Raw genomic sequence first — 26819 nt, forward strand, 5'->3', positions numbered from 1 at the left:
AAAATTGTCATTCTTTCAGCAAATTTGAGAAAAACAAGACAATCAAAATACCCAGTATTTTCAATAGTAATAAATAAAACTATCAATTGTGGCAACTTGCTATTCTAGAGCATAAGAGTAAGTTAACTCAACTATCCTTAATGATGGTTTGATTTCATCTTTCTACAATCAAAACGATTTCTATAAATTCAGAGCAACCCAACAGCCTCCAGTAATTAATTTGACCTTACAGAAAAGACACCCCGGTATGCACAGATAAACTCCATAAACTCGAACTCAGACACCACAGGCCCTGTTACCACGCTAAATGTTAGAGTTCATTACAGAACAATTAAGGAATGAATGGGTATGTTTTGTTTTGATTTTATTTTTTTGACAGTTTATAAGAGAAAGCCTATAATCTCTAAAAAAAAAAAAAAAAAAAACATGTGGCAGCATAGCTTGCAATGTTGCATCTAAATGAAGGCTTCTGGAATAATGTCCTTTGAACAGATACCAAATTAGAGATGTCTGGCCTTAACGCACAGCAACATGTATGGAGAAAACCAAACAGCACATAAGTACAAATGCCTCATACCAACCATCAAAAAAAGTAATGGAGACCTCATGACGGGTGTGTTTGCAACCACAGGAGCTGGGCAGTCAAAGAGTAAAGCACAAAATCCTCTAAATACCAAAGTATTCCAAAGTCAAATCAGGTGTGAACTGTCCAACCAGTAAAGCTTGGCTCGAATTAAGTCATCAAACAGTCATCCAAAACGGATTGGCTGGAATAGACATCACAATGTTGCCCTGGCCTTGAAATGTACAGACCTAAATATGTCGGAAATGTTGTCTTATCTGACAGCTTTACTAAGCTGTCAGATAAGAAGTAAGATCACAAATTTTTACATTTTTGCCTCACATACGTATGTGGTTCAGTTGAAATCAATTTTAAACTAGTGAGGCAAGATATTTTTTCTGAGATTTTGATACACTAGAGTCAAAACAAATGGCTGCGATTTCTTTTGCTTGAGGCTTCAGTCAACTTAGTGTTGATCAATGTAACAATATGCCTCTCTGTATGTTATACACATTAAAATGCATCAAATTAAGAATATTAGAAAAACACTTTTTCCCCACTGGGTCAGTAAATTGCTACACATTTAATCAGTTGACAAGTGAAAAACCCCAACAAGATGGTTTAAAAATATGTAATAATTTGTTAATTCTAGATTTGCTAGCAAGTTGTCTAGATGTGGAGGATTTGGAAATCACCCAAATGGGTTTAAATTTCTTACTTACATTAGAAGAAAGACTTCTCAATGAGAGACAAAGACATAAAAAACAGTTGAACAAATATATTCAAACGAATCACATCTGATCTGAATTAATTATAGAGAAACTTTCCCATCTAAGTAGTATTGATTATCTTATAAGGCTTTAGATTATTGTGTCTGCTCAACAGCTGGAAGCCACTGATTCGGAAACTTGAAGAATGAGTATTGATTGTGAATAATTAAGTCTATGGTTAGAGTTTTATTTTTACAGCGGATTAAAAAATGGTGCCTGAATCTGTTTAATGTGGTGCCTGATTGCAATTTTACTGAATATTCTCATCACCCGACTCATCCAGCGACAGGAAGTTTCAAAGTAAGGCAGATGAAAGTCTCTGGTATTTGGCCAGCAGGGAGGGGAAATGAGTAAAAGGCTTTGCTTTTAATAGAAATCAATTTTAACTTGCCAGCTGCAGTGCAGAGCAAGTGAAACACGCAGAAATCTCTGCACAAAGGGATGTGATATAAAAACACCTGCCATCTCGTGATTGGGTGAAGAAAAACGGCTCAGGAGGTTTCATTCTCTCCAGAGGCGCCCTTATCACTGCCTGCAGGACCGATGCCATTAACCTGGGCCTCCCTGGTTAACTGTGCTTTGATTAGCTTTCTGATTTTACAGCACAGCTGATACAATGATACTGGATGGAAGAGCAGAAACAGTTGACGCAGAAAAAAAAAAACCCTAGTGATTGAAAAAAAATAAAATTTTAAAGATTTGTGTGCCAAAAAGTCTGCACCCTTGAACTGATATAAGGAACTTTTACATAAAGCTATAATTAAAATGGGTCTATTTGGTTCTTCAGAACAGAAAGCAACAAATTATCATTATTTATCTTACTTTTTTCACCTTGGGGTGTTCCCACAGTGTAAATTCATAGTTATAGTATTCCGAGAAACATTAACAAACCTGAGGGTGAAATCAATAACTTTCAATAAAAGTTAGATTTGATCATTATTTATAGCTTATTGTGGTTACTAAAAACAGTTTTAAGGTCTGATTAATTAATTGACAAAAATGAATCGAAGGGGAGTGGGTTTCACAACTGAAGCTACGAGATGATTCAGCAAAAAAAAAAAAAAAAACTGGAGTGTTTTTCTTACCTTCATTACAGAAGCGGCCCTTGTATTTCGTCTGGGAGCAGTCACAGACCGGTTCTCCGTCTATCACCATGCACGTTCCACCGTTCTCACATGGGTTGACAGTGCACCAACCTTCTGACTCCAGGGGCACCTTAAGGCTTCCCAGGAACAGAGGCTGTGAGCTGCCAAACTTGAGGTCTGTAATTGTTCCCCTGAAGGGTTGCATGGTTCGCACCGTAGGCAGTGTAAGTGCACCGTTGCGGATATCCTGAGGTACTCCACCCAGGAACAGGTCGCTGACTATTTTCATGAATTGACGCTGAGGTTTTACCTCATCGGCTTTGACCTGGCCGTCCAGCACCAGTACTGTGCGCAGGTTATACCTGCTCAGCGTGGCGGCGTGCCAGCTGCCGTCGTCCACCCGCCTGTCGGAAACAACCGTGGTCTCAGCGCAGTCAATGCTGAAGCGCAGCTGCAGTCGACCCTCCACCACCCCCAGCTGCAGAAAGTCACAGTATCCTCCATCATCGAAGTACAGCAGCAGTGACTCTGAGGCCTCTGTCTTGAACTGAAAGCTGAGGTCACCGCGGGTGCTGGCGTCCCAGCGGAGGTAGCGTGCCCACTGGCCTGGAGTACCCAAAAATTCCAATCCCAAACAAGAGCTGAGGAATAACTGGAGTCTGATAGAAAAGCCTACAAGATCCATAGCTGCAAAGAGTTAATCCAAGAAAATGTCCAACAGGGATTCAATGGGATGGAAATCTTCTAGCTGAATTTCTGGAATCCACTTTTATCCACAATATGTGTTGCGATATATTCATATAGATATTTCTTATAAAAAATATGCTTTTAAAGGGAACAAGGAGATAAAAGGATAACAGTCGTTGGCGTTAACAGTCTTAAGAGTAAGAAATTGTCCAGACGCTGCAAGGCAGTGATCATGCAGAGGAATCCTTTTCTGATTTTTATGCTTTTTTAATCTTCAGAGCATTATTTCTGGTGTAAGGTCTGATCCAATATTCTTCTCTGGTTCTCAGGGAAAGTGGAATTTCCTCCATATTTTTAGATGTGAAGTGGAGGTATGAGATGATCCACGGTTTCATCACTGTTAGGAGAAAAAAGAACAATGGACAATCAGCAAACCAATATCAACATTTCCTTTAATATTCTCAACATTTACCCTGAAGAAATCTCCTTAAGGCTTCTAATTATAAGTATTTCTGCATGCCCTCTTCCTGAAACAGGTCAGACAACTCAAATAGTTGACAGTCTTATTTCAGCTTTTTTCATTTAACACACAAGCAATTTCTTCCCACAATCTTCCCAGTCTTGGAAAGTCTTTCAGAATCTCTAAGAGCAAGATTTAAATCCATCGTCCAATGTCTAAGATTGAAGGAGGCAGCAGGCACAGGAGGGAAATCCAGATATTGCAAAGCACAGTTAGTGACACTGTATAGTTTCAGTTGGGAAATCCAGAGGTGTTCCCAGGCCAGAAGGGATATATAAATTTAAAAATAGTCAGTTTCTAGGTTAGTAAAATAATTAGTTCAGCTCTTTCTTCACTACAACAGTGTCCAGTCCCATTTCTTAACAAAATCCCAAAATCCTACTATAACTTGAGAACAAGACATCCAATTCAACTCTTCCAACAGATGCAGGTTGTGACTGTGACACAAAAGGTGCAATTCAGCATTTTCTCTTTGAGTATACAATTAAAAAAAAACTCAAATATCGCTGCATTTGCACTTCTCTGAAAATATCTGTATATTCAGTCATATAAGAAATTCAATTCAGTTCCAGCTTTGCAAGAATTGTTCAGAACTGAAATACACAGAATTGAACACAAAATAAACAAAATCGAAACTGCAGCTATGTAAAAAACAAAAGTGTCAATCAAAATACCAGCTCAGTCAGGTAATCCACAATGTTTTATGACTTCTTTCAAATGAATGGTGCACCTACTGTAAAGTATTGCTGAGCTATGGAGGTCCAAATTTTCTCACTCCTCAACAAATTACATTATTTACAAGCTTTTAACTTGTTTTGAACCTACCAAGCATTTGTTACATGATCAAACAGAGGTTTAACAGTTAGTGTTAAACCTCTGTTTGATCATGTCATTTAAAAACCACCAACAGCATTTTGTATAAAGAAGTAGAGCAAAGGAGCAGAGGAAAAGCTTTTAAACCTGCCACAACAAACATAAAAAGGGACTATGATGCTTTACTCATCTAGTGAAAAATGTTGATTTGATGTCATCACTCGTGCCTGTGAAAGAGCTGCATTCTTCCTCCTCCAAAGGTTGTTTGGAGTTATCGGTCATCTACTGGGTAAATTAGTCTCATTATTCTCATGGCACAGAATGATTATGACTCAGCCAGGCAGACTGCCTTTATCTGATGACCAGACTGCAGAGAAAGCTTTCTGCTGAATCCAGCTGAATAATAGGATTTGCAGAAAAAAACACAACTGCATTCTGAAGCCAAAGGGAGTAAACGCTGCTTTACGTATTTCAGTATAAGTGCTAGAGATGATTAAGGTTAAACAATTTTAAGATATAATTATTTTATTTCATGAAATATTACAATTTTGTTTTATTTTTGTAAAACCAAAAGTTGTGCAAATCATAATGTTATAAGGAGGGATGCTCCAATCAGGTTTATTGCTGCCGATTCCGATACCGATACTTTTGCATTCCCTCGCAAAACAAGATTTTGCGAGGGAATGCAAAAGTATTGAGAGGGGACGCAAAAGTTTTGCGAGGGGACGCAAAAGAAAAAAAAATCCCCATGTCCCCTGTGGGGCTCCCTAGTTTAGCTTTCTAAACAGAATTCTAATCCGGGTGAATGTTGCTCTACCTGCAGTCCGGTCGCTCCGGATGTCTTTTTGTTCCTGCATTGAGTCAAACACCGTCAAGTGCTTCTCTTGATGTCTTTATGCATTTTGTTGTGCTTCTCCCCCACGCAATTTTCCCCTGCAAAACGTAAACTTCCCCATTCACTCTCAGAGCATTGTGGTTCCTCCACGCGACAGTATTTGTTGCCGCGAGCTTGCGCAGTGTGAAGGAAAGAGATCGGCTGCACACGCAGGCTGCGAAATGAGTTAAATGTGATCGATTTTGCTGATCGGCAACAAGTGACAATAATCGGCGACCGATCATACACTTTTTCAGATGAGGTAGAAGCTGTCCATATCTGAGCTGATCTAAACTATATTTTTCTTTAGGTCTTGCATCTCCTAAAATAAATGAACAGGTTGCTTTTTAATCGATCCAACCAAATTAAAAAAGAAGGTGAAGCCTACTTTTTTTTTCAAACAACTCAGGAGCCCTTTACATGAACAGGTAAAGCCATCCCGGTCCAGAAAAAAACTGAGAAGAAACTGCAGATTAAGCTGATGCTGATAATAATCCACTAACCGGGTTAGTCTTCACAGGATCTTATTTATAGGGAAGGAAACACACGAGGGACGACCAGCTGACGTCCTGTCTCAGAAACCTGCTCAGCAGAGGAGACAGCTCAGTTTCCTGTTTCAGCATTTCAGAACTGAGACCTTAAGATGTGACAAAAGAGTCTCAGTGGAGGAAAACTTTCAGTGAGCAAAACGTAAGGATGAAGTTTATTATCCGAGCTCAGTGTGTTACAGATGTATGCGTTCTTAGAACTTGAATGTTAATGGTTGTATTTCAAACAGAAGGCTTGGAGGAAGAAAAATGACAGATATTTTGCTTCTGAACCGCCAAATGACACAATCAATAAAACTCCTGCTTGGTTATTTTTTATAAATTCTAGATCTGTCTGTCTCTGGTCTGTCAAGGTGAAGACACAAATGTGCCTAAATTCTGGTTGTACTGCTCCTTCTGTCATCTGACCTTCATATGTGATCATGAGATATGGATTATGAAAGATGGAGATCTGGATAATATCAAAGTTACCCTACTGAGGAAGCTGAAAGAGCCATGCTCTGCCTTATATTTAAAGTAAGAAGCTTGGAGTGGAGCTGCTGCGAATTCATGTTGTGGGTCAGGCATCTGAAGCGATTCCTCCATGAAATCTATCTTTGGAGGTTATTCAGTCACATCCCAGCAGGAGGAGACCTTGTGGCAGACCAACAAATCTCTCGATGGACTTCTAACCTGAGGAAACACAGCAAGTCTGCTGCTGGAGTGATGCTGTTCTTCTACAACACATCTGAAGGAAATTAGCAGGCTTATTCAGAAACTACAAGCTATTTCAACAATCTAATTCAGAATCAGTGGAGCATAAATAGATTTATGACCCTTGAGGAGGGGGAACGTCCAAACCAGCTCCAGGATGGCCCTCGAAAATGAGGATGTATTGGTTTCCCTCCTGAACTGGTTCTCACCAGAATAAAGTAGTCTCTCTTAAGACTGATTACTGCACATGGATGGTTTGAATCAAAAGAGAAACAGACCCATCTGCAGACCTTTTTTATAATATCCAAGAAGCTCTGCACAATGCTCAGCAGAACCAGAAGGGACTCAAACAATTGCAGCAATTAGTCTATTCTCCAAATCAGCCAGCTCTGAGGAATAATGCTCCCTTGCTGTTTTTCATCTTTAGGCTGTAGCGGTTAGAAAGCTTTTCACCGAGTAGTTCTGCTGATCGGAGAGTCATTACTTCTATTTACGTGAGAAACACCGTGTACAGGTGAGAAGTTACTGCTGGTCACGGAGCACAGCAGTGCAAGGCTGCTTTCTTTCTAATTTGTCTTTGTAACAACCTGTTCTGCTCAGACAGCAAACGGCTGTAATGGCCATGTTAGACAGGTTCAAGTTGGTGAACATGGTTTCACTTTAACACAGATAACACTGAGAGCTTCTCAGTTTAATCCACAGAGAACATTGCTGAAACAGAGCAACACAAAACTGTCAGCAGACGGTCAGACGTTGAATGTTTAAAAAAAAGATACATGAACTCTCTTTTGATCAAAACTCTCCAAACTATTAAAATATGTGATTAAAGCTAATTAACCTTGGCATTTAGTCTGAAGTAACACATTTTCAATGGTATTTTATGAGAGAGAAAGTTGAATGCATTGATTCAGACAAGAAATATTTCGGTTTAAGTGAAAAGGGAAAGAAGGTTAACTTCTAATACTAATGAGAAAATGTTCTCATTAGTATAGAGAATATTTTATTGAGTATTTTCAATATAGTATAGAAAATACTAGTTCCTCATGATTTACAGGTGGAAATTGTTTTTTTGGGGGGACGGGGACAGGGGGGTGTAGTAGAGGGTAGGGTATACTTTTAATAGAGGAGGAATAAGGAATAATACATGAATGTTTCATTGGTTTTCAACTGAAAAATGAAATGTCAAAGATTGTTAAAACTGTTTTTACATAACCAAGAACTGCCTGGTGTTGAACCTTTATTTCATTTTAGTGTGCATTGAACACAATCCTTGTCTGAGAAAGCTTTATAGTAAAGCTTTAAAACTGTGAAAAGTTCAATCTTTGAGAGTTGAAACTAACGCAGACAACTGTGATAGTAAAACCTGTCCAACACACTCACCTCATCAAGTTTTAGTGCCACTGCATTCAGATGATATTTGGGTGTTGGATTCTTCCTGTTGAAACAAAAGGTGAATCTAACAACTGAGAACATTTAGGTCTCATCAGATTGTGTTCAGCATAGTGATGTGTTTCATTTCTGTGATAGTCTTCAGTTTCCAGCTAAGAACTTTTAAGTTGCCTTTCCAACTACATTTTATTGGTCGTTGTTTTAATCCTTTCTTGATTTTCTAATATTTTAAATATGTTACGAATAGAGATCTTTCAGTATCTGTCTGACACTCTCTTGCTGAACTTCTACTGTATTTTAAAAAGTTCCAATGTGCTTTGTTAAATATTCCTTTTAGATTTGAACCAAGCTGAAATTTGTAGGTGTACTTTTGTTACAGGAACATTAATCCATCACTCCGAACGGTTTTCTCTTCTCCCAATTAGTACTGAATCTACGCCACCCCCTTGTTCTACAATTTTCTTTATACAGAGGATCTGGACCCTCGGCTGTTAAACAATTGGTTCCTGGAGGTGTGGACTCTGTTGACAATAGAAATCCTTTGAACAATTTAATTTGACACAGAATCAAATTTTAGTTTTATCAAAAAACTCACATGTAAAAAATTGCTGAGGCTCAAAACATTTGGAAGTTGCAGATTATTTCTGAAAAGGGCAAGCAGGGAAAAGCAGGGAGGGAAAATGAAAATAAAAAATCTCAGTGATAATGGTGCTGAAACACTTTTTTTCTTTATTTGTAATCAAGTTTTTCCAGGCCCATATGGATTTCTGGTCTCCTTTGGGTTCTGATCTGCCATTTCTGATTTAGAGATGCAGTGTTATTTTTTTTATTCTTTCTTTCTTTCTTTCGTTTTTTTTTTTTTTTTTTACATTTCTTTGGCCCCTGATAGTTAATTATCTAATTTTTATTAAACTCAAAAGAGTGCATAAATGGACATGACTGACACAAATGGTAGATTTAATTTTAAATCTTTAAAATCAAAAGAAATCATTTGACTTTTTTAGCTTTATTTTTAAAAGGGAAACTTTCTTGAAATGTATCGATTGACATTTTCAGTCAGATTTCAAAAGATGAATACCCACTTATTTTTGTATCATGCAATATTGTTTAGTCCTAAATGATCATCAAATGTGACTATTTTTATGTTTTTTCTATCCAAAATTAAGAACAGCATTGCTTAATATAAAGCCATACCAACTGTAAGATTGTAGTTTTTCTTTTCTCATTGTCTTTTGTAGTTCAAAATACAAACATTTGCAAGACCCACCCGTTACAGAACACCCTGCAACCCCGCAGACACGCGTACACACTCTATGCACTCATGCACATGCAGTGTAAACTCATGTTTACCAGAGCAGACATCATTTTCAGATGGTCTCATTGTGTCGTGTTGCAGTCCGGCGAGCGTCAGGGGTTAAAAGGCTAAACGGCATGGATCATTGTTCTCTCTGAAAGGCTTCTTTTGACGAGGCCCACAGGGACGAGTCCACATCCACTCAGTGACAAAAGGCTGCAGCACTCTGGATCCTATTAACAGCCTGACGGGTGTGTGTGTGTGTGCGTGTGTGTATGTGTGAATGCAAATAAAAGCACCGGCAGGCCTCTTGTGCTTTAATAGGAGCCACTTGGTGGTATTTTACGGCCGTGATCAAACACTGCAGCGGTGACAAAATGTCCTCCACAGTGATAAGATCTCGGAGAGAACACGCAGCAGTTTGTCATCTCACACTGACGAGGCGAGGAGCTCAAATCTCACTGCCGTGGAGTCGATTTTCTGCACCATCATCTGGGCAGGACATGAGGAGGGGGAGGACGAGAAGGAGGAGAGACAAAACAGAAAGGGAGGGATGCTCCACCTCATCCACTCCCACTCTTCCTCACACCTCAGACACACCTTCGGCATCCAGCCTCCATTTTAGGCTCACATCTGTCTGTTTGTTCTTGAAGAGGTGGCCTGCATTTTTACCATTCTCCACAGTGATGTGCTGGATCATTTAGTCCAAAAGAAAACCTACATATTGATCCTCTTCATGAGAAGATGGAACAAAATCTGAAATAAGCCTTTGAATTTTTTTCCTGAAAAAAAATCTGCATCAAATGTATAAAATAAAATCTTCAAAATGTTTTTTTTTTTTTTTTTTTTGGTGTTTGAGATTTCTAACTATCCCCAAATAAATCATGAAAAATAATAACCCAATTAAAAAACCTGACTGTGAAAATCAGGACAAATGGTGGGATTCAATTGGGTAAGTGGTGGGAGCAGTGGAGGGGAGTGGGTTTTGTTCTGAATGTATGCTTCAGAGTAAATATTTAGACATTAGAGGTTCTCAAACATTAGTCATACTTAGAACCACCCACCTCAAACCACTCCCAAACTTAGATGTATAAGTTTTGAGCCTCAGATTGCAGCCAATAATCTATTTAGAAGAAGAACATTGGATCTGAGTAAACACAAATTAATGCATCTTGTCAGCAAAGTTTCTGAATTAAGATTAAAGTCAAGTCAAGAGGGTTGGAACAATCTTCTCAGAGTGAGGAGGAGTTGAGGTATTTTTCTAAGAATACAACAAAATTCAAGAGTAAGATAGCAAATATCTGCTTATATTTATACCCAGACATTTGCAGTTTGGATCTTTTCATTTGATTTAAATCAGAGCTCTTATCTGAATTTTCTTAACAAATTTGAACTTGTGTATTGCCAGATAACTGTTTTAATTCGATTTCAATAATTTTATGTTCAAGCATTATGTTAGTTTATTAGACACAAAAATGGATGCAAAACAACAAAAGAAAACTTTAAACAAAATGTCAAATTTGTTTGTTTTTTTTTCTCTTGTTCAATAAATAAATGAAAAACTCCACTATTTTTAGTTATTAAACCAATGAGGTAATAACATTTGTTTTGATGATTGGCATTTAGTAAACATTAGATCATAGTTAGGAGTACATGCTTCCATCATTTTTCATTTCATTAATTTTCTGTTGGAGACAAAATGTTCAAAATGAAATAAAAAAAAATCTCTACAACTATTTCCACATTCTTGCAAAAAAAATAAAGTAAATCAGACTGTCAAAATGACTGCTTATTGAATAATTTTCTGATATACGTTTAGTGAAAGATGCATGATTTCACATTTACTTTTGTACGGTTTTGGAGCTTGTTCAAATATTATTTTCATATAATATAATGTTTGCTCTATTACTAAGTTATTACATACAAAACCCAAAGGAGAGAGTTGAATCCACTTTCTAAGTTTAAGACAAATCAAATAAAGGTAAAGGCCATATGGTCTGATTCATGTTTTTTGGGATAACATTGTTGTTCCTTTATTTTCTGTTGACCTTCAAACTAGTAGATTTTGGCCCTTTCTTGTGTTTTTTGTTGTGTTAGGAAAAATATCCGAATCGGTCAAAATTGGAATTGGCAGATGTGATTTAAAACAGAAACTGATATCAGCCAGTTAAGATATGACCAATGCATCTCTAAAAATATGCTCTTTATTGCACTCATCTGCAAAACAAAATGAACATAAATAAGATTCACTATCATTGTTATCTTTGTCTTCCAAAATCTGTTTTTTAAAACATATTTTTTGATATTTGGTTTTGTATTACTATGTCTGTGCTAATGTCTTTAAATGAGGGGGGGGTGAAGGCTTTCAGCTGAATCTAAAGGAACTTATCTCCTGTCTGGACCAAGAACATGTCATTGCACACATTTATAAAAATGATTAGTTTTTCATTGGCCTCTTTGTTATATAATGTGTAATTTTTATGTGTATGTTATGTTTTTTTCTTGGCTCTCATTTTAACCAGGACATGATTGTATTTTATATTTCAACAGTTTTTTTCTAATTAAGTATTGACTTTTTTTTCAGCTTAGCAGAATGATGGTATCACATTATTTATTTTTTTTTTTTTTTTAAACAAGCATTTCTCAAATTGGGGGTTTGGGGTAGGGGGTCTGTTTTGGTGGATCATATGTCTAAAGGACTATAATGGAGACATTCTCCTGAAAATATAATTTGGTAAATGTCCTGTAAATTGCTGGAATGGATATGATTTGATAGAATAATTACATAAGATTTTTTTTAAAAGCTCAGTTTACTGAACCCTCCTGCCACCTGCCTCCCAAAAAATTAAATATCAGTCTGGACGCAAAATCAAATACTGATTAAATACATCCAACAAAATTGAAAATTATATAATTTGTGTTTTAATGCGTCGTTTGTGTAGATTCCTATAATGGTGGGTGAAAAAAAATCAGCTGTTCGTTTAAAGAAAGAACAAAACAAAAAAGGTCCTAATGACAGACATGCAAATGTGAGGGGGAGGGACTGCGTGGATGTGTGTAAGTGTGCGTGCGTGCGTGTGTATGATTGCGATGCAGCGTGGGCACCGTGATGTTCACCAGCTCCTCAGCAGGCAGGACACACCTTCTCCGGGCTGCAGCACCCTTCATGGCATTACATCATCACAGACACCTCGAACCCACGCGCACGAGCATGCGTTTACAACATCTGCACATGCACGCTCAACGTGGATAATTGCTCCCACCACAACACTACAACGACCGAACTCTTCTACAAACGACTGGAGGCGCGCAAAAACAATTTTGCACACGCACGAGTTAAATCCGCACACGTTTCTGGTCAACAACCTCCCACCAGCTACAGCAGCAGCAGCGGTTTATGCAACATCACGAGACATTCTCACAATTTTAGTTATTGCAAATAATTAAAATTAAAAAATATATATAGCGTAAATGGAGTAGAACAGTTTCTGTCTAATTTTAATAAGATAAATCCAGAGTGGGAAACATTTAATGCACCGCAGGGCCGCGCACTTTCCCACACTCAAGTCTGAGACACGGGGAGAAAGAAAAGAGCATTCTCCAAAAATCCTGCGTAGTATCAGTCTGTCCCCGCCCAGAGGAATTAGTGTTACCTTGAGAGCCCTTGGCTTTTTGCGGCTGATTTGTTAGAGCAGTTAATCAACTGTCAAGCATGGGAAATACAATCTGAAAAGCTTAAATGATCAAAAATAAAGGGAAAAAGAACGTTCATCCTGCTGCTCCACCTGACCTTAATTCTAAGACAAGCAGAGTTAAAATGGAAACGCAGGAATCTGTTCTTGCTCATTTATTTGATAGAAATCTGATATCTTTAAATCGGATTTTTTATTGTTTTATTATTGTTTTATTTATTTTATATAATTTCAAAATTGGCTCATATGAGCCTGTGTATGTAAAAAAAAAAAAAGTCCCATCAGGTGAAGGAACATCTTCAGGCCTTTAGAAAAATAAACAAATAAATAAATAAATTCTGGCACACGGGTCACGCCCATTCTGTAGGCGGTTTGGAAAGAGGGAAGAAAAAAAAATCCCGATTAGGAATTCCCTCTGCATGCATCCATCTATGCATACATAAACGCACAGGAATCATTTTTTAATCCTGTTAACTCTCTGCAGCTATGAAGGAGAGAAAAAGAAAACCCGCCCTTTTTTTGGTGAACCTGAACGTAAAAACGTTCAGCCTGGAGATGATTTTAGGGAGGCAGAGAAAAGATTCAGGCCTGTTTTTTTATTGTTATTATTATTATTATTACTAGAATATTATTCCCCGTTTCGTTCATTGGGCTCATTGAATGCAGGGCCTCGCATTTAACTGCAATAAAAAATAAAATAAAATAAAATAAACGCTAAACGTTCTCCCTACAAATGGGACATCTCGCCCCATCCGTCGCAGTGGAGGTGACACAGATGAAAGCTGCAGGACTTGAGCTAAAACGTTAATTCAAGATGAAGTAAAACGGAAAGCTGTCAGCTTAAGAAGGTGCAGCATGAAATGCGTTTCAGGAAAAGCATTTCAGCGAAGCCCTTCTGCAGATGCCATTTGATCCGCTGGGGAGCCCGAATTATCCCGATTCATCAGAATATTTCATAATTTCTCTTCCTTAATTTGTGCCCCTGATTTTGCGTCGGGAAGCGACAGGATTGCTCCAGTTTTGTTCGACAATTATGAGTCTGAGAGGAGCAAATTTGGGATGTTTTTACATTCATGTTAGTCGTGAAATATCACGTGTCTAAATTATATCTTCAAAATGTGATTATTTTTTGTTAATTTGAGCTGATGAATGTGAAAAAGAAAACGCCGGCTGCGTGCTTTTTTCCCCTCTCTCTCTTTTTTTTTTTTTTACCCCCCACTCGATCCCCAACAGGAGGGTGATGGAGGAATGCAACGGTCACTGCTGTCCATCTCCGCGCAAACGCAAGGTCATGCACCAAAACAGAAAAGCTGCTCGAATTACAAGAAAATGTGCATCAATATTTAAAGAGCCCCCCGAGAGCGTGCGTGACATTTCAACACGCGACTGCAGCCGAGAACAATGCGTGAAAACAATGCGTGCATGGAACTGGACACTTTGCGCGCATATGATTTATAATTCATCAGGCTTAAACAGGGTGAAGTAAATCCTCTTTTTATCTTTTCAGTTTTTACTCCATTCTGGCTCCAAACCCATGTTTACAACCATAGGGCCCATTTCAAGGCTCGCGGTGTTTGAGGCATGTTATGATCAAAATAATAAAATTCATATTTTTTATCGTAACCAGACGGGCAGCGCAGAGGTGTGTAATTCTACTCTTGCCTATCAAAGTGACATTAGTGGCCAACATGGCAGAATTTTTTTGTTTGAACCCCCAAAATGTCGCGATTCCTTCAAGGAGACCCACAGACATCCGCCGAGTCCGTGCGCAAAAACCGGAAAAAAGGAAAAAAAAAAAAAAAAAAACTTGTAAAAGTCCTGTGATACCTGTCCACCAGGACCTGAAACTCGAACCTTCCCTGCCTCCTCTCCCCTCCTGCTTCTGTTCCCCTAACACTCATTCTGAAGGTGGACACTAACATGAACAGGTTGAACTTACACAGACGGCGTTACTGACCTCAGATCAGCAGACCAAAAGTATCCACCTGCTAATATCCAGCTGCCAGTGTACACGGACCCACTTTGCCCCCTTTGTTTTGCTTTTACAAAAATATCCAGAATCCAGTTCGAAGCAGCGCCGTCTCCGGGCTGCCTTTATCGCTCCTCGCAGGTGCGTCCAACACGGTGCATCATGCGCACAAAAGCCGTTGTTTGCTCTGTGCCACTCTCAGCGGCTGCGGGCAAGAGGCGCGCACACGCTGTCACGCACGCGCGCGGCAAAAAGGGTCCGCCCTCCACTCAGCGCCGGCGCGCGCCCTTTAAAGGCACAAGGAGCGTGCGCACAGACACGAAGGCGCGTCTGGATGCTGTGGGTTCATTTAGTTTCAGTTTGGTTTTAGGGGAAAACGCAGTAAACCTGCAGTGCATAATGCTCAAATTGGAACATGTGAAACAACCTAATACAGGATGGACAATGTAAGAATAATAAATTCATGTAATAACATGGAGCCAATGGAGGATACATGCCTACACTATACCTCAATTAGTTATCCTGACGTGTTTCTATACTTTACTTCAGTTTAATATGTTATACAATTCCAACCTAATTTTGTGAGTTGTTGGCATTGCAGTCTATGGTTATAAGCAAGTTCAATGAAATGTAAATTTTAGTGTGGCAACATAACAACTATTTGAGTTTTAAAATGGTCTGCATGAGTTGACATGTTTTTTTTTTTTATTTTGTTTTTTATATAGTTAAAAATGTGACATAACCTCAGTGCCTTCAAAAGTATTCATATTCCTTGAACGTTTCCACATTTTTTCACCTAACTACAACCCTCACTTTATGGAATCCATCACAAAGTAATACAGTATAGTAAAATGGGACATATGTTGATATCATTTTTATTAGATTGTTTTCCAAGCATAAATCCCGGATTTACAGTGTATTTAGTATCTTGAATTTAATTTATCCTCAGTCTGAATCCAGCTGTTCTGTGAAGGCCTCAGATATTTGTTAGAAAACAGTGAACAAACAATGGAAACAAAGGAACACACTGGCTAAATCTGGACTAGCATTATTGAGAAATTTAATAAAAAGTAACCCTGGACCATGATACAAACACCATTATTTCAGTCAGAATAGCTCAGACCTTAATGCAATGGAGAATCTGCTGCAAGGTTTTAAAATCGATGTGTTCTGATGGTCTCCAGCCAGTATGACTGAAGTATGGCTCTTCTGCTTAAACGTTAAGAAAAGGTTTATTGCTGTGCGGCCTCAAACATTTTGTTGCTGTAATTGCAGCAAAATATATTGACTTTTTGCAATATATTTTGCAAAATCAAAACTCATTACCCTTCAGTTTACATTAAGATATTTAAAAGAGGCTATACTAAACATAAACAGGATTTGTGTCAAATTATAGAAGACAAGTTTGCAAAGAAGCAATTTTAATTAGATCTATAAAAAATATAAACAAGATGACTTAACAAATGTGACTATGAGAAAACCTTAAAAAAATAAATTACATTCTCTCCTGCCAATTTATGCAGGCATGAGTTCTGTTGTTTTCCCCTTCTTGTTCTACAAGAGGGGAAAAATGTCAAAAATTCAGTTAACAGAACAATAACCCACATTTTGTCACTCCAACAAAGACAGGCCGTGAAAAAAATAAAAGAGAAAAATGGTGACAAAGAAATGACATCACATCAAACAAATCAGACTCTTTCACATAACCTGTGCCTCACAGAGGCCAAAGAACAGTCCAGGCATCATATAATCTTCCCCCAATCAGCAATCCAGAAACACCAACAGGCAAACCACTTAAAAATCCAAAAACTAAAACAACACAGAAACCGACTGTGACAATCAAACTGAAAAGCAACAAGAGAACTCCCTCTCAAAATGATTTGATGATCGACACCCATCACAGTAGAGGAATCCTGCAAAAGGAGAAGGAAAAAATTGCTCCCACTAACAAAGCCCCAACTCAGAACGCTAACACCCAACCACGTACCCACAACCATCACACACATCATGCATGAAGCCCCATTCCATGCAAGAAACCCGAACTGCACCTTATGGCATGCAGCAGCACAACATGTTCTCTACCCGAGTTTTGAGGAGAGCTGGTAAAAACATACGGTTTTTACCAGCAAAACCCCAACGGCTACTAAGAACCAAATTCCAGCAGCAAAATCCCCAGAAATAACCCACAACACTGCACAATTGTCCTTACTAGAGACACCACAAGCCCCATAAAACTGTGTGGCAACCTTGCTACTGGAAATAATGACTGACAAAACAGTAAAATAAAGACCACCTGATTCAATGGAAAAACTCTTAAGCTTCTGAAAAGCCCACATAAGTAGGATTGGCCCCTACTTTAGGTCATTAAAGACCTATACCAGAATTTGATTTGGGGCCTCTCTTTCTGTTTAGAACATAACTATTGATCGGTTATGATTTACTGAGATGTATTTGTGGACAAATTGAGCTCAAAGACAAAGAACAAATTAAACTTGCTGCATCAGATTATAACTACATTAACACACCTTTTAAAAAAAATCTTGCAATTTGCTGAAATCTTGCAACAAATATTAAACAAGTCTAAGTTATTTACTGCATCTATGATGAAACTATCAAATAAAATTTTATAACAGTCTCATTCCCCATAAACAAATACAAAATGATGTACTCTATGAAATGTGTTAGGATTCAAACACTTATGAGATGCCTCTGGTAGTTTGGAGGAATTTAGTTTGCTTGCGCTTTGCTGCTTTGCCAAGATGACACAGGTGGCCAAAAAATAAACTCACCTGCAAAGTAATTCAATTCATTCCCAATGGTATCTATCATCTAAATACATCAGTTTGCTTCCCCAGATGGAGCCACATTCACCTGACCTCACAAGGATGACAAAGTAATGAGCAATCAAATAACCAGAGGGTGAGAACCGAGCCCATCAATTCGCTGCAGTCACACATGGAGCTTTTTGTTTACTATAATCTCTTATAAACACTTCTCATCATTCATCTAATTCCATCTATAAGGATCAAAAACTCCTTCCTGTAAGGTATATTAAAGCCTATAGCTAAATATGAAAAGATGTTAACTTGAAATGAAATGTCAAGCATCTGATTAATTATGCAATTCTCCGGAAGAACTTGGCCACATTTTATAAATAAAACTACAGACACAACAGATGATAGCGAAATGTCTTCCAGCTTCCCTTCGCTCTTGCATGTGCATAAACCTTTCCACCCCTCTCCTCTTTCACTTAACACATGTCAGTAGCACACCTGTCATTAGAAGGGATCAAGTTACTTTGACGCCTGCATAATGCAACCAGCTCAGCTTCAAAACCAAGTTGAATCCCACCCTGTGAGGGCACAGAGATATCTTGCAGTTCTAGCAACATTTCACAAAAATCAGGCTCAAAATATAGATGTTAGAGGGATCTCAGCCAAGTCATAGTTACTTAACCCTCTGATGCGTGAGTGACTTCCATGAATGGGTCTTTTTGACCCAGATAACGATGAGTGTGCTTTTTGCTACTTTTATTATTTTGATTGAAAATAAGGTTTTGTATCATACTTTCTACTGCGTTTCATTTCACACAAGTATTATTTTATGTTTTAAATATTAAAAATTTTCACTTTTATAAATGTTTTTAGAACAATTTGTAGAACATTTTTAAAACAAAATGACAACAGCAATTTTACAACATTTTAGCAATGATAAAATGTCAATAAAGGACAGTGGCAACATCCATTATGTGTGTCTGGGTGTGTGAGTGGGCATGGGGGGGTGCGAAAGAGTGTTTCTGGAAACTAGCTAGCTAACCAAGCTAGCTTACATTAGTAACTTGATTTTCCAGGTAACACAGTACTTGTAGAACTGTCTGTATTCTATTATGCTATGTGTATCATGCATGTGAGTGTATGTATGTGTGTCCATTCATCCATCCATCTTCTTCCTTTTATCCAAAGTCAGAGCCCATGGGTAAGAGCCTAAGTAGGGAGACCCAGACTTCTCTCTCCCCAGCCATTTGTTCCAGCTCCTCTGGGGGAATCCCAAGAAGTTCCCAGGCCAGTTGAGAAAACATAGTCCCTCCAGTGTGTTTTTCCCAGGGCCTCCTCCTGGTGGCCCGGAACATCTCACCAGAGAGGCCTCTTGGAGGCATTCTAACCTGGATATCCAAGCTTCCTATCTCTAAGGGAGAGCCCAGACAAAACTAATTTCGGCCGCTTGTATCCGTCACCTTATTCCTTCGGACATGACCCAAAGCTCATGACCATAGAAGAGGGTGGGAACATAGATCGACTGGTAAATCAAGAGCTTCGCTCTTTGGCTCAGCTCTTTCTTCACCACGACAGACTGGTACAGCATCTGATTCATTGCAGATGCTGCACCAATCCGCCTGTCGATCTCCAGATCCACTTGGGGCAGGACATGCTCTCCAACCCAGATAAGGCACTCTATTCTTTTCCGTCTCATTTACATTTATTCATTTATTTATATAGCTTTGAATTTTTATTTTATTTATTGAAATGATAAAAGAAAGAACCTTGAACACATTGATCAACAAGTATTGCATGTCATTCAACACATTTTCTCTTTTGGTTTTTCTGTCCAGGGTGTCAGACACACACAGAAACACATGCAGATACGTACACACAAATAATACACGCACACAATAAAGTATAGGCGGTAATGTTAGCTAGTTAGTTAGATAACTAGTATTAGCTAACTTCAAAGAAGGCTAATATGTTGATTTGTGACAATAACACTGTCACAGTACTCGTGATTGATGCACACATCCACACACATTTGTGAGGTGAAAAATAAAGATATTTATATGCAAGAGTCCTTGCTTTGTAAAATATTATTATTCAGGGGTGAGACTTAGGACTTAGTGTGTATGGTTCACAAACAAATGTTTTCCTGAGAGTTACAGTTGGTAAGAAATAGGTTTCTTAATGACACTCAGCTGAGACAACAATTCTGAGCAGCACATTGTCAGACATGACATATTAAAAGAAAATAAGAAAATAAAGAAGTGAGAATGAGAGTTATTTCCAGGTCCATAGAGATGAAAAAGCAAGAAACTAAACAGAACTTCAGCAGAAACTTCTGACTGAATCAGGATGGTGTTTTAAAATTAGTAATGCAGATTCTATTCCTGCATCACTACAGAGTGAAAATATAAATGCAGTGATTCATAGCGTTAATAAATTCAATGAACAATATATATTTTTCTTTTTTTTTTACACTTTTGGCTCAACAGTAATTCACAAAAGAACAGGAAATTTGTCCTCTAGTGCTTAATGGCTAATTTAAATATGGTCATTGTATTTTGTATTCATTTATGATTGTTTAAACAAAAAAAAAGAGGAAGTGAAAACTCTGACAACATCCACAGCTGAAATCTTTCTCATGATCTTTTTTCAAGTTTCATTAAATGTAGCTATCACTCAGTCACGTTAAATAAAGTAAAAAAAAGGTTACAATATGCATAATAGGGAGGACAATAGAGCACAACGAATCAGAAATATTAATATTAATGTAATATGTTGGATAAAATCTGATATTATTCTGTGCAGCCCATCGTGTGCACACATGATTAAAAAATTCTTTCAACTCCACAGTGCTGCCATGGAAACCTGTTAATGAACGATGTTTATTAAAGCTGCAGAATGATGCTTTCTCTATGCCTCTGCAGTCACTGTAACATCCAACGTTTCAGCTTTTAGGAAAAGCACTCCATTCATTCTAAATTATAAGTGATATTAGTGTCATAAAGATTTCATTGGTTACACAAACAGCTTGACATAGGAGCCAGCTCCCCTCCTGACTCCAATGGGATAAAGATGTAAGAAAATGGATGGACAGACGGACTGATAGTTGCATACTTTTATCAGCAGTTTCAGGTTATTCAATGAGAATTGTAATATTGTTTTAAAAGTTTAGAAGGACAAACGTGTTCATCATTTTCTTGAAACTTTCTTCTTTCATGTTGTTTTTCACTTCAGGACTTTTTTGCTACAGTTTCCATCCTGCAAATCTTTGCACTTTCTAACAAAAGACAGTGATATTGAACACTGGGTGTCTGTAGAGTTTGAGGGTCTTCCCTAAACCTCTTTACAGTTGAGCGCCTAAAGACTTTCAAATTAAACCATGCTTTCCTTTGAACCTCATCTTTTGCTGTTTCTGACAGTTTTCTGGTATCCATTTTCTGTTTCTGCAACATTAGGCCAATTTTACATTCCAGAAAACTGCTGGCTGCCAGCTTGGTGGAGGCATGTAGAACAGCCTTTGTGAAAGTTTTGTTCTGGTTTAGTTACGAAAAGCATTAATTCAGCTGGATCATTCTGTTGGGTTAGGGATAGGTTTAATGGAAAAAAGGAATTTAATTTTGGTCTTAAATAAATAAAGCTATATGCTTTCTAAAGTCCTCTGACTGGTTATAAGCCTCAGCAGGTCCAAACATAGTATCCAGAGAGGTGGGAAAGCTATTTTTTGGACCGCAGTAAAAAAAACGTATCTTCAGTATCATTGCGCTTTAGAAAGGGACTGAACTGACCGATGAAATGTGACTCCCCAACATGTTTACCTGCAGACCTTCCCCTTCAATACAAATCAAGCAAGACAGTTTCTAAAGATCTACAAAACCCTTTTATGTTAGGTTTCAAAGACACTTTTATAGAATGGTGTAAAGTTAGATTTTAAATCTTTTAAGACTCACTTCCCCTAGACATTTGTTTCAGCTACTAGTGTCACTCCTATTCACTTTTCAACTTCATTAAAATGAATGATTTGATTATTTAACAGTGTCACTCAGGACACACTGAGATGAGAGAGAGGATGAAGTTTAACAATTGATTGAAAACAACAAACAGTGGATTCCAGGGATTCCATCAGCATACTAAGCAGAAACGTAAAGGATTTTGACATCTAGACTATAGTAAGCATAATGTAGATGTGGTTTGAGATAAGTTCAGGTTTCAATTATACTCTTTCTTCAGTGTGACAGAGCAGAGCATCAGCCCCACTGCTACAGATAAAACCCTGATCCTGAACCCAATGATTGTCTTTGTTTTGAAAGGAAATGCTTTCTAATAGTCTTTAACTGTTAACTGTACTGTGTTACAGTCCTCCTGACACCTTTATAGTGCAGGGAAGATGAAGAGAAGGTGGTTTATGGTGTGTAAAAATTGATTTGTTGTTTCCCTTCTTCTCTATGGCTAAAGCAGCAAAGCTCTGAACCTTCAGTATGTCATGTTGAAGTTTACATTTCAAAGCAAAATCTTTGACCTAATAATGCTTCCACACAAAGCCAGAAAGTAAGCAAAGAGCTGTGAAAAAATGTTATCTCTAAATTTCCAAGTTGGGATAAATCTGCATAGCTGTAAAAGTTTTTTTTCTTTTTTTTTTTAATTATTAGACATAATGATTAAAAAAAAACATATTCAAAAGGAGAGTAAGCATTAAAATGGGTTCAAACTCCAACATAATCTTTTCCCAAAACAATCTAAATTCCTAATCTAATCCAAGCTCAGAGCTTAATATGATGCGAAGCCTTTAGACGTGATGTACGATGACCCTGAAGCAATGAATCATGGGTAGAAATCGTTCTGCAGGAGTGTAAACATCATTGAGTTTCATGACATTAAAACATCACAAGATAGAGGCAGATATCCTTCAAAGCCATTTTTCTTGTCATCTTCAGAGAAACTATGAAACTTGGAATTTTTATAAATTTTGCAGAAAAATGTATCAATAATTCTGAATGAAATAATCCCTGAAGGCTAAAGGTGTGTGTTCAATTAGAGAAGAGAAAATCAAAAGCGACAAAATGACGGCAACGTTGTTTGGTACATCCTACACAATGTAGAATAATGTTTTTGTCTGAATCCTGCAAAAGGCCTGACGGGTTGTACTGTGTTTTACATAACTCATGAATAAAAATAAGCCACCAGCAAAACTCGGAGTGATTGATGGGATTGAGTCCTCCGTCTAAAAGCTGCCATTCTGTGAAAGTTTAAATTTATTCAATCTTTTGCAGTGAAATTTCTTCATACGGACGATCAGTACTCTCGTGATGTGTCCACAGCCACAAACTGAGCCGAGACATAGAGTGGGAGCTCCGAGGCGATCTTTGGGAGGATGATAGTGTCTTTGTTGTCTCTCTGAGAGGCATATATTTTACGTCAGGGAATGGAGCTGTGAGCGACAGAGATGGGGATGAAGATAAGGTGAAATAAACAGAGGGAAAGTGAGTCCTCTGGGCTTTTACTGCCCTCTAACAGCATATATCCCGAGGACACAGGGGCAGGGAGTGGTTGCCGCTAAAAAGCTATTGATCACATCGCTGTGTTATCTCCTCCACTTGAGAGTGTATAAGTCACGTCTTCCCAGAGGGCGGGTATGTGTGTTACGATGAGTCTCTGCTGTCTGCGTGAGCGGTGGCTGGAACATATATTGACAGGAGCAGCTTGACATGCCAATGACCTGCAGTGTCAGTTTATTGAACTGCTCCATAATGCAGAGTGATTACACAGGAGTGTTAATTCACTCCAACACAAACAGTCCACCTGAAGACAACGACACAAGAATGACCTCAGACATAAAGCCCCTGCAGAGATTTTGCTTTAGTTTTTCTACTGACAATCTATTGAAATGTTGGGAAGATGAAGAGGCTCCACAAGTGGGAGTTTCTTTGCAACAGCACCTGCAACATTCAGTCCACAGTAATTGAATAAGGAGAGGCCAAGCCAGAAGGCAAAACTTTGAATTTATCCATTGATCTACGTCTTATTTCTCTGTGGGAGTCAAAGCCTCAGAGTATATGAATTTAAATTAATAAGTTGTAAGAACAAGAGGGTAAAATAAGCTCCTTCTACAAAATGTCAACGCTCAACCTTACCAGTCTCAGAGATCTTGCTGAGTATTACCAAAGGTGCAAGGATAAATATTCTGGGGTGTTCTTTTGGTAATCAAAAGCAAAATTCTGGATCAAAACAGTTTGTAAGTTAAAAGAAGGACATACAACAACAACAAAAAACCATCTATCTATGAAGCAGAGGATACCAGTGATGACCTTGTAAACTAAATGGCGTATTAATAAAAATTGTTAACCTTGTCGAGATTTTCAGTCTAATAACATTCAGTCTTTGGCCAATAGGATCTCATTGGCTTTCTTCTTTATCTTTAAACAAAATAAACCATTTATTATACTTAGGTAAAAAAGGTTTTAAAATGTTGAGTGATGATTGTATATACTTACAAACAAGTTGGCAAGAGATATTCAAAGAAAATAGACAAAATTAAGCCAACCTAATAGATCTGAAGCCAGTCAGATATATGTGACATATTTTAGTATTGACTGTCTCATTGTCAGTTGAGATGGACTTTATGATGAGGAGAAAAGAACAGAGGACAAAGAGTTTCACATTCAGTGGTGGATCTTTTTTTTTTTCTTTGTTGTATCTCTCTATCAGGCTCCGTAACAAAGACTGGCGTCTCACAATATTGATTAAAATGTGTCTGTTGTTCGGGGAAGGTATAGAGAATGTATCTTAGAGGTCACATGAATGAATATCTTCATGACCAAACATGAGGTTTTAAAAGAGGTGCATTTTGGTTTAGTTTGCATTAAATAAATAATGACATCGTGACAAATATGTGTTTATGATGGAGTTGCTAAGGCAATGGCCCGTACAGAAACACTGCCTCTATAGTTCTTCTTGGAGTTAATTAGTTAATGATATGGCTTCACTTTTAATTTAAGTCATCTGCCACCTCAAGTAATGGCTGTCTGACATGATTTATTCTCTGATTGTTGTTGCTTCTACTTTGTATTTTCCACACTCTTTTGAGATCCCAGCTGTCCTTCGTTCCTTCTTTAGTCTTGTTTCTATGATCTTTGCTGTTTTGTCTGGCATGATTTTGTGTTTAACGATAATTGTAGCTGCTCTGCTGTTGGTTGTCTTTATTTTTTGAAGGTCGTATCTTAGTTTCCATTCTTTTCCCTGATAGTTTTTTTTTTTACTTTTCAGTTCTTTCTATTTTGCTTGTTCACCACAAGTCCCTTAGTATCCAGTTTTCTTGTCCTTTAGTTATGCAGGAAGACCATCATTCCTTCAGTTAAACTGCTCTGCTTAGAGGTTACAACCAATAGGAGTATTTATATAACAATTTAAAACTCCTAGCAGCTGATGGATCCCATAGTACCTATCTCCAAATGGTTCTTCCTGGGAAACAATTTTAACAAAAAATGTATGTATATAATTTTATATAACTTTAAGGAAAAGAGTTGACATTCAAAAAATTTGTCCAGAAGCAACGGCGCCTCCTAGAGTTGCAATATACAGAGGTTGCAGAACAGTCTATCAATGAACATGAATATACAGTTGATTTCCAGGTTCTCTTTATAAGAAATTTTATCTGTTATTTTAAAAATGAAAAGCAAATCTAAGCTTTTCAAGTTTTCTGCCTTGACTACATTTTAATGTAATGTGGATTTTAATCAAATAATTTCATTAGTATAGGGTTGTGCATAAAGAGGTAAAGAAAATCTATTTATATCCAGTCTTTTAGCTCTGGATGGACTTAGCCTATTATTTTCCAAAACCATGCTGTATAGAGTGTTGAGTGTGTAGAGTGTATATTGGTTCATTTACATAGTCTGGTACACAGTGCTTAGTAAAGGTTCAACCTTGGTTTTCAGCTATTTTTAATATCCAAACACACACTTTCAAAGTGGCAAAAGTCAAACCAACAGTATATTAGACTTTTATTCGTAAGACGTCAGCCAAATTGAACTGTTCGTACATAGACACTGAGGACAGAGAGTTACCATGCCAGCTGCTGGCTTGAGGATGACAGTTTTCATATCTGCTAGGGCGTCCAGCAGGCTGCTTCAGACGCAGCCTGCTGGCAATCTGAGAGTGGCCCACATGGTAATAAACACATGCTTACCAACACACAAACAGGCTGACACACACTTCAGTCGCTACAGTTTGTGAGCTTGTGTGTTCGCCAACTGTCAGCTGTGAAATTAGATCAGCCACCCTCTACAGATGTGACGGCTAACAGGGAATGCAGCAAGGCACTGAGACAGAAGCTCTGTCACACAGGGATAAAATGTGTAGGAATCCATTTTTGTTACCCAACTGATTTTTGAACAGCAATTTTCCTAAAAAATGTGTAATTTAGAAATCCTTGACAAGAGACAAAAAGAAAGCGTGCATAGCTAAAAAAAACTACTGAACAGGTGGTAAATGTCTTTGTGACAATACAAGGTAACCAAGTGAGGCTTTTTTAGCTCTGAAAACACTGAAAAGTTTTAGCCTCGGTTCCAAGAAAGAACAAACAGATTAGGAGGGTAGTTCATATTCCAACTTACAAGAAGAGTACCATGAAAACAAAGGAGAAGAAGCTCAGGCAATTTTTTAAATGAAAACACAAAGTCATGCTCAGGGTGATAAGAGAGCATAATGGAAATAGTGTACCCTACAAACTCCACTTTGAGACAATACAAAATATGTTTTATCTTCAACATAAAAAAATCATCCAGGAGTCTGGAGTTTCAGAAAGTTTTGTTCATAATACCAACAATAAGTGCAAGAGGGACATCAGTTCAGGGAACTTTTCAGGGACTGCTGTACTGGTACGTCACGGTGAGAGAGTTGTGGGTAATTTGTGAAAGAATAAACACATAACTACAAGTTGAAATGAGATTCTGCAAGAAGGCTAGACTCATTCTTAACGATACGGGACAATGAGATGAGAATAGTCTGATTTTTTTGCTTTAAAATGATCAAGCTCAGGTGGTTTGGATGTCTGAATTCCTCCTTCGGGAGGCATTTTATTCATGGTAAAAGGTCAAACCCAGCATTTACTGGAGAGATTTTATTTCATCACTATCTTTAGAAAGCCAAGATGAGCT

The 26819-nt window shown here is 37.9% G+C and overlaps 1 protein-coding gene across 2 annotated transcripts in view; it reads right to left on the minus strand.

Annotated features, from left to right (window-relative positions):
* Window positions 1-15101, minus strand: part of nrxn3a (neurexin 3a) — a 114321-nt gene extending 99220 nt beyond the window's left edge. For both annotated transcript variants that reach the window (XM_055038140.1, XM_055038139.1), the window contains exons 1-2: window positions 14885-15101; window positions 2418-3501 (exon numbers count right to left, since the gene is read on the minus strand). In XM_055038140.1, coding sequence (XP_054894115.1) covers window positions 2418-3102 — 685 coding nt within the window. In that variant the 5' untranslated portion in view covers window positions 3103-3501; window positions 14885-15101. The remainder of the gene's footprint in view (window positions 1-2417; window positions 3502-14884) is intronic.
* Between the last annotated feature and the right edge of the window lie 11718 nt (window positions 15102-26819).

The sequence above is a fragment of the Poeciliopsis prolifica genome, unplaced genomic scaffold, assembly GCF_027474105.1.
Source record: "Poeciliopsis prolifica strain line A6 unplaced genomic scaffold, Auburn_PproV2 SCAFFOLD013, whole genome shotgun sequence".
Classification (NCBI taxonomy): Eukaryota; Metazoa; Chordata; class Actinopteri; order Cyprinodontiformes; family Poeciliidae; genus Poeciliopsis; species Poeciliopsis prolifica.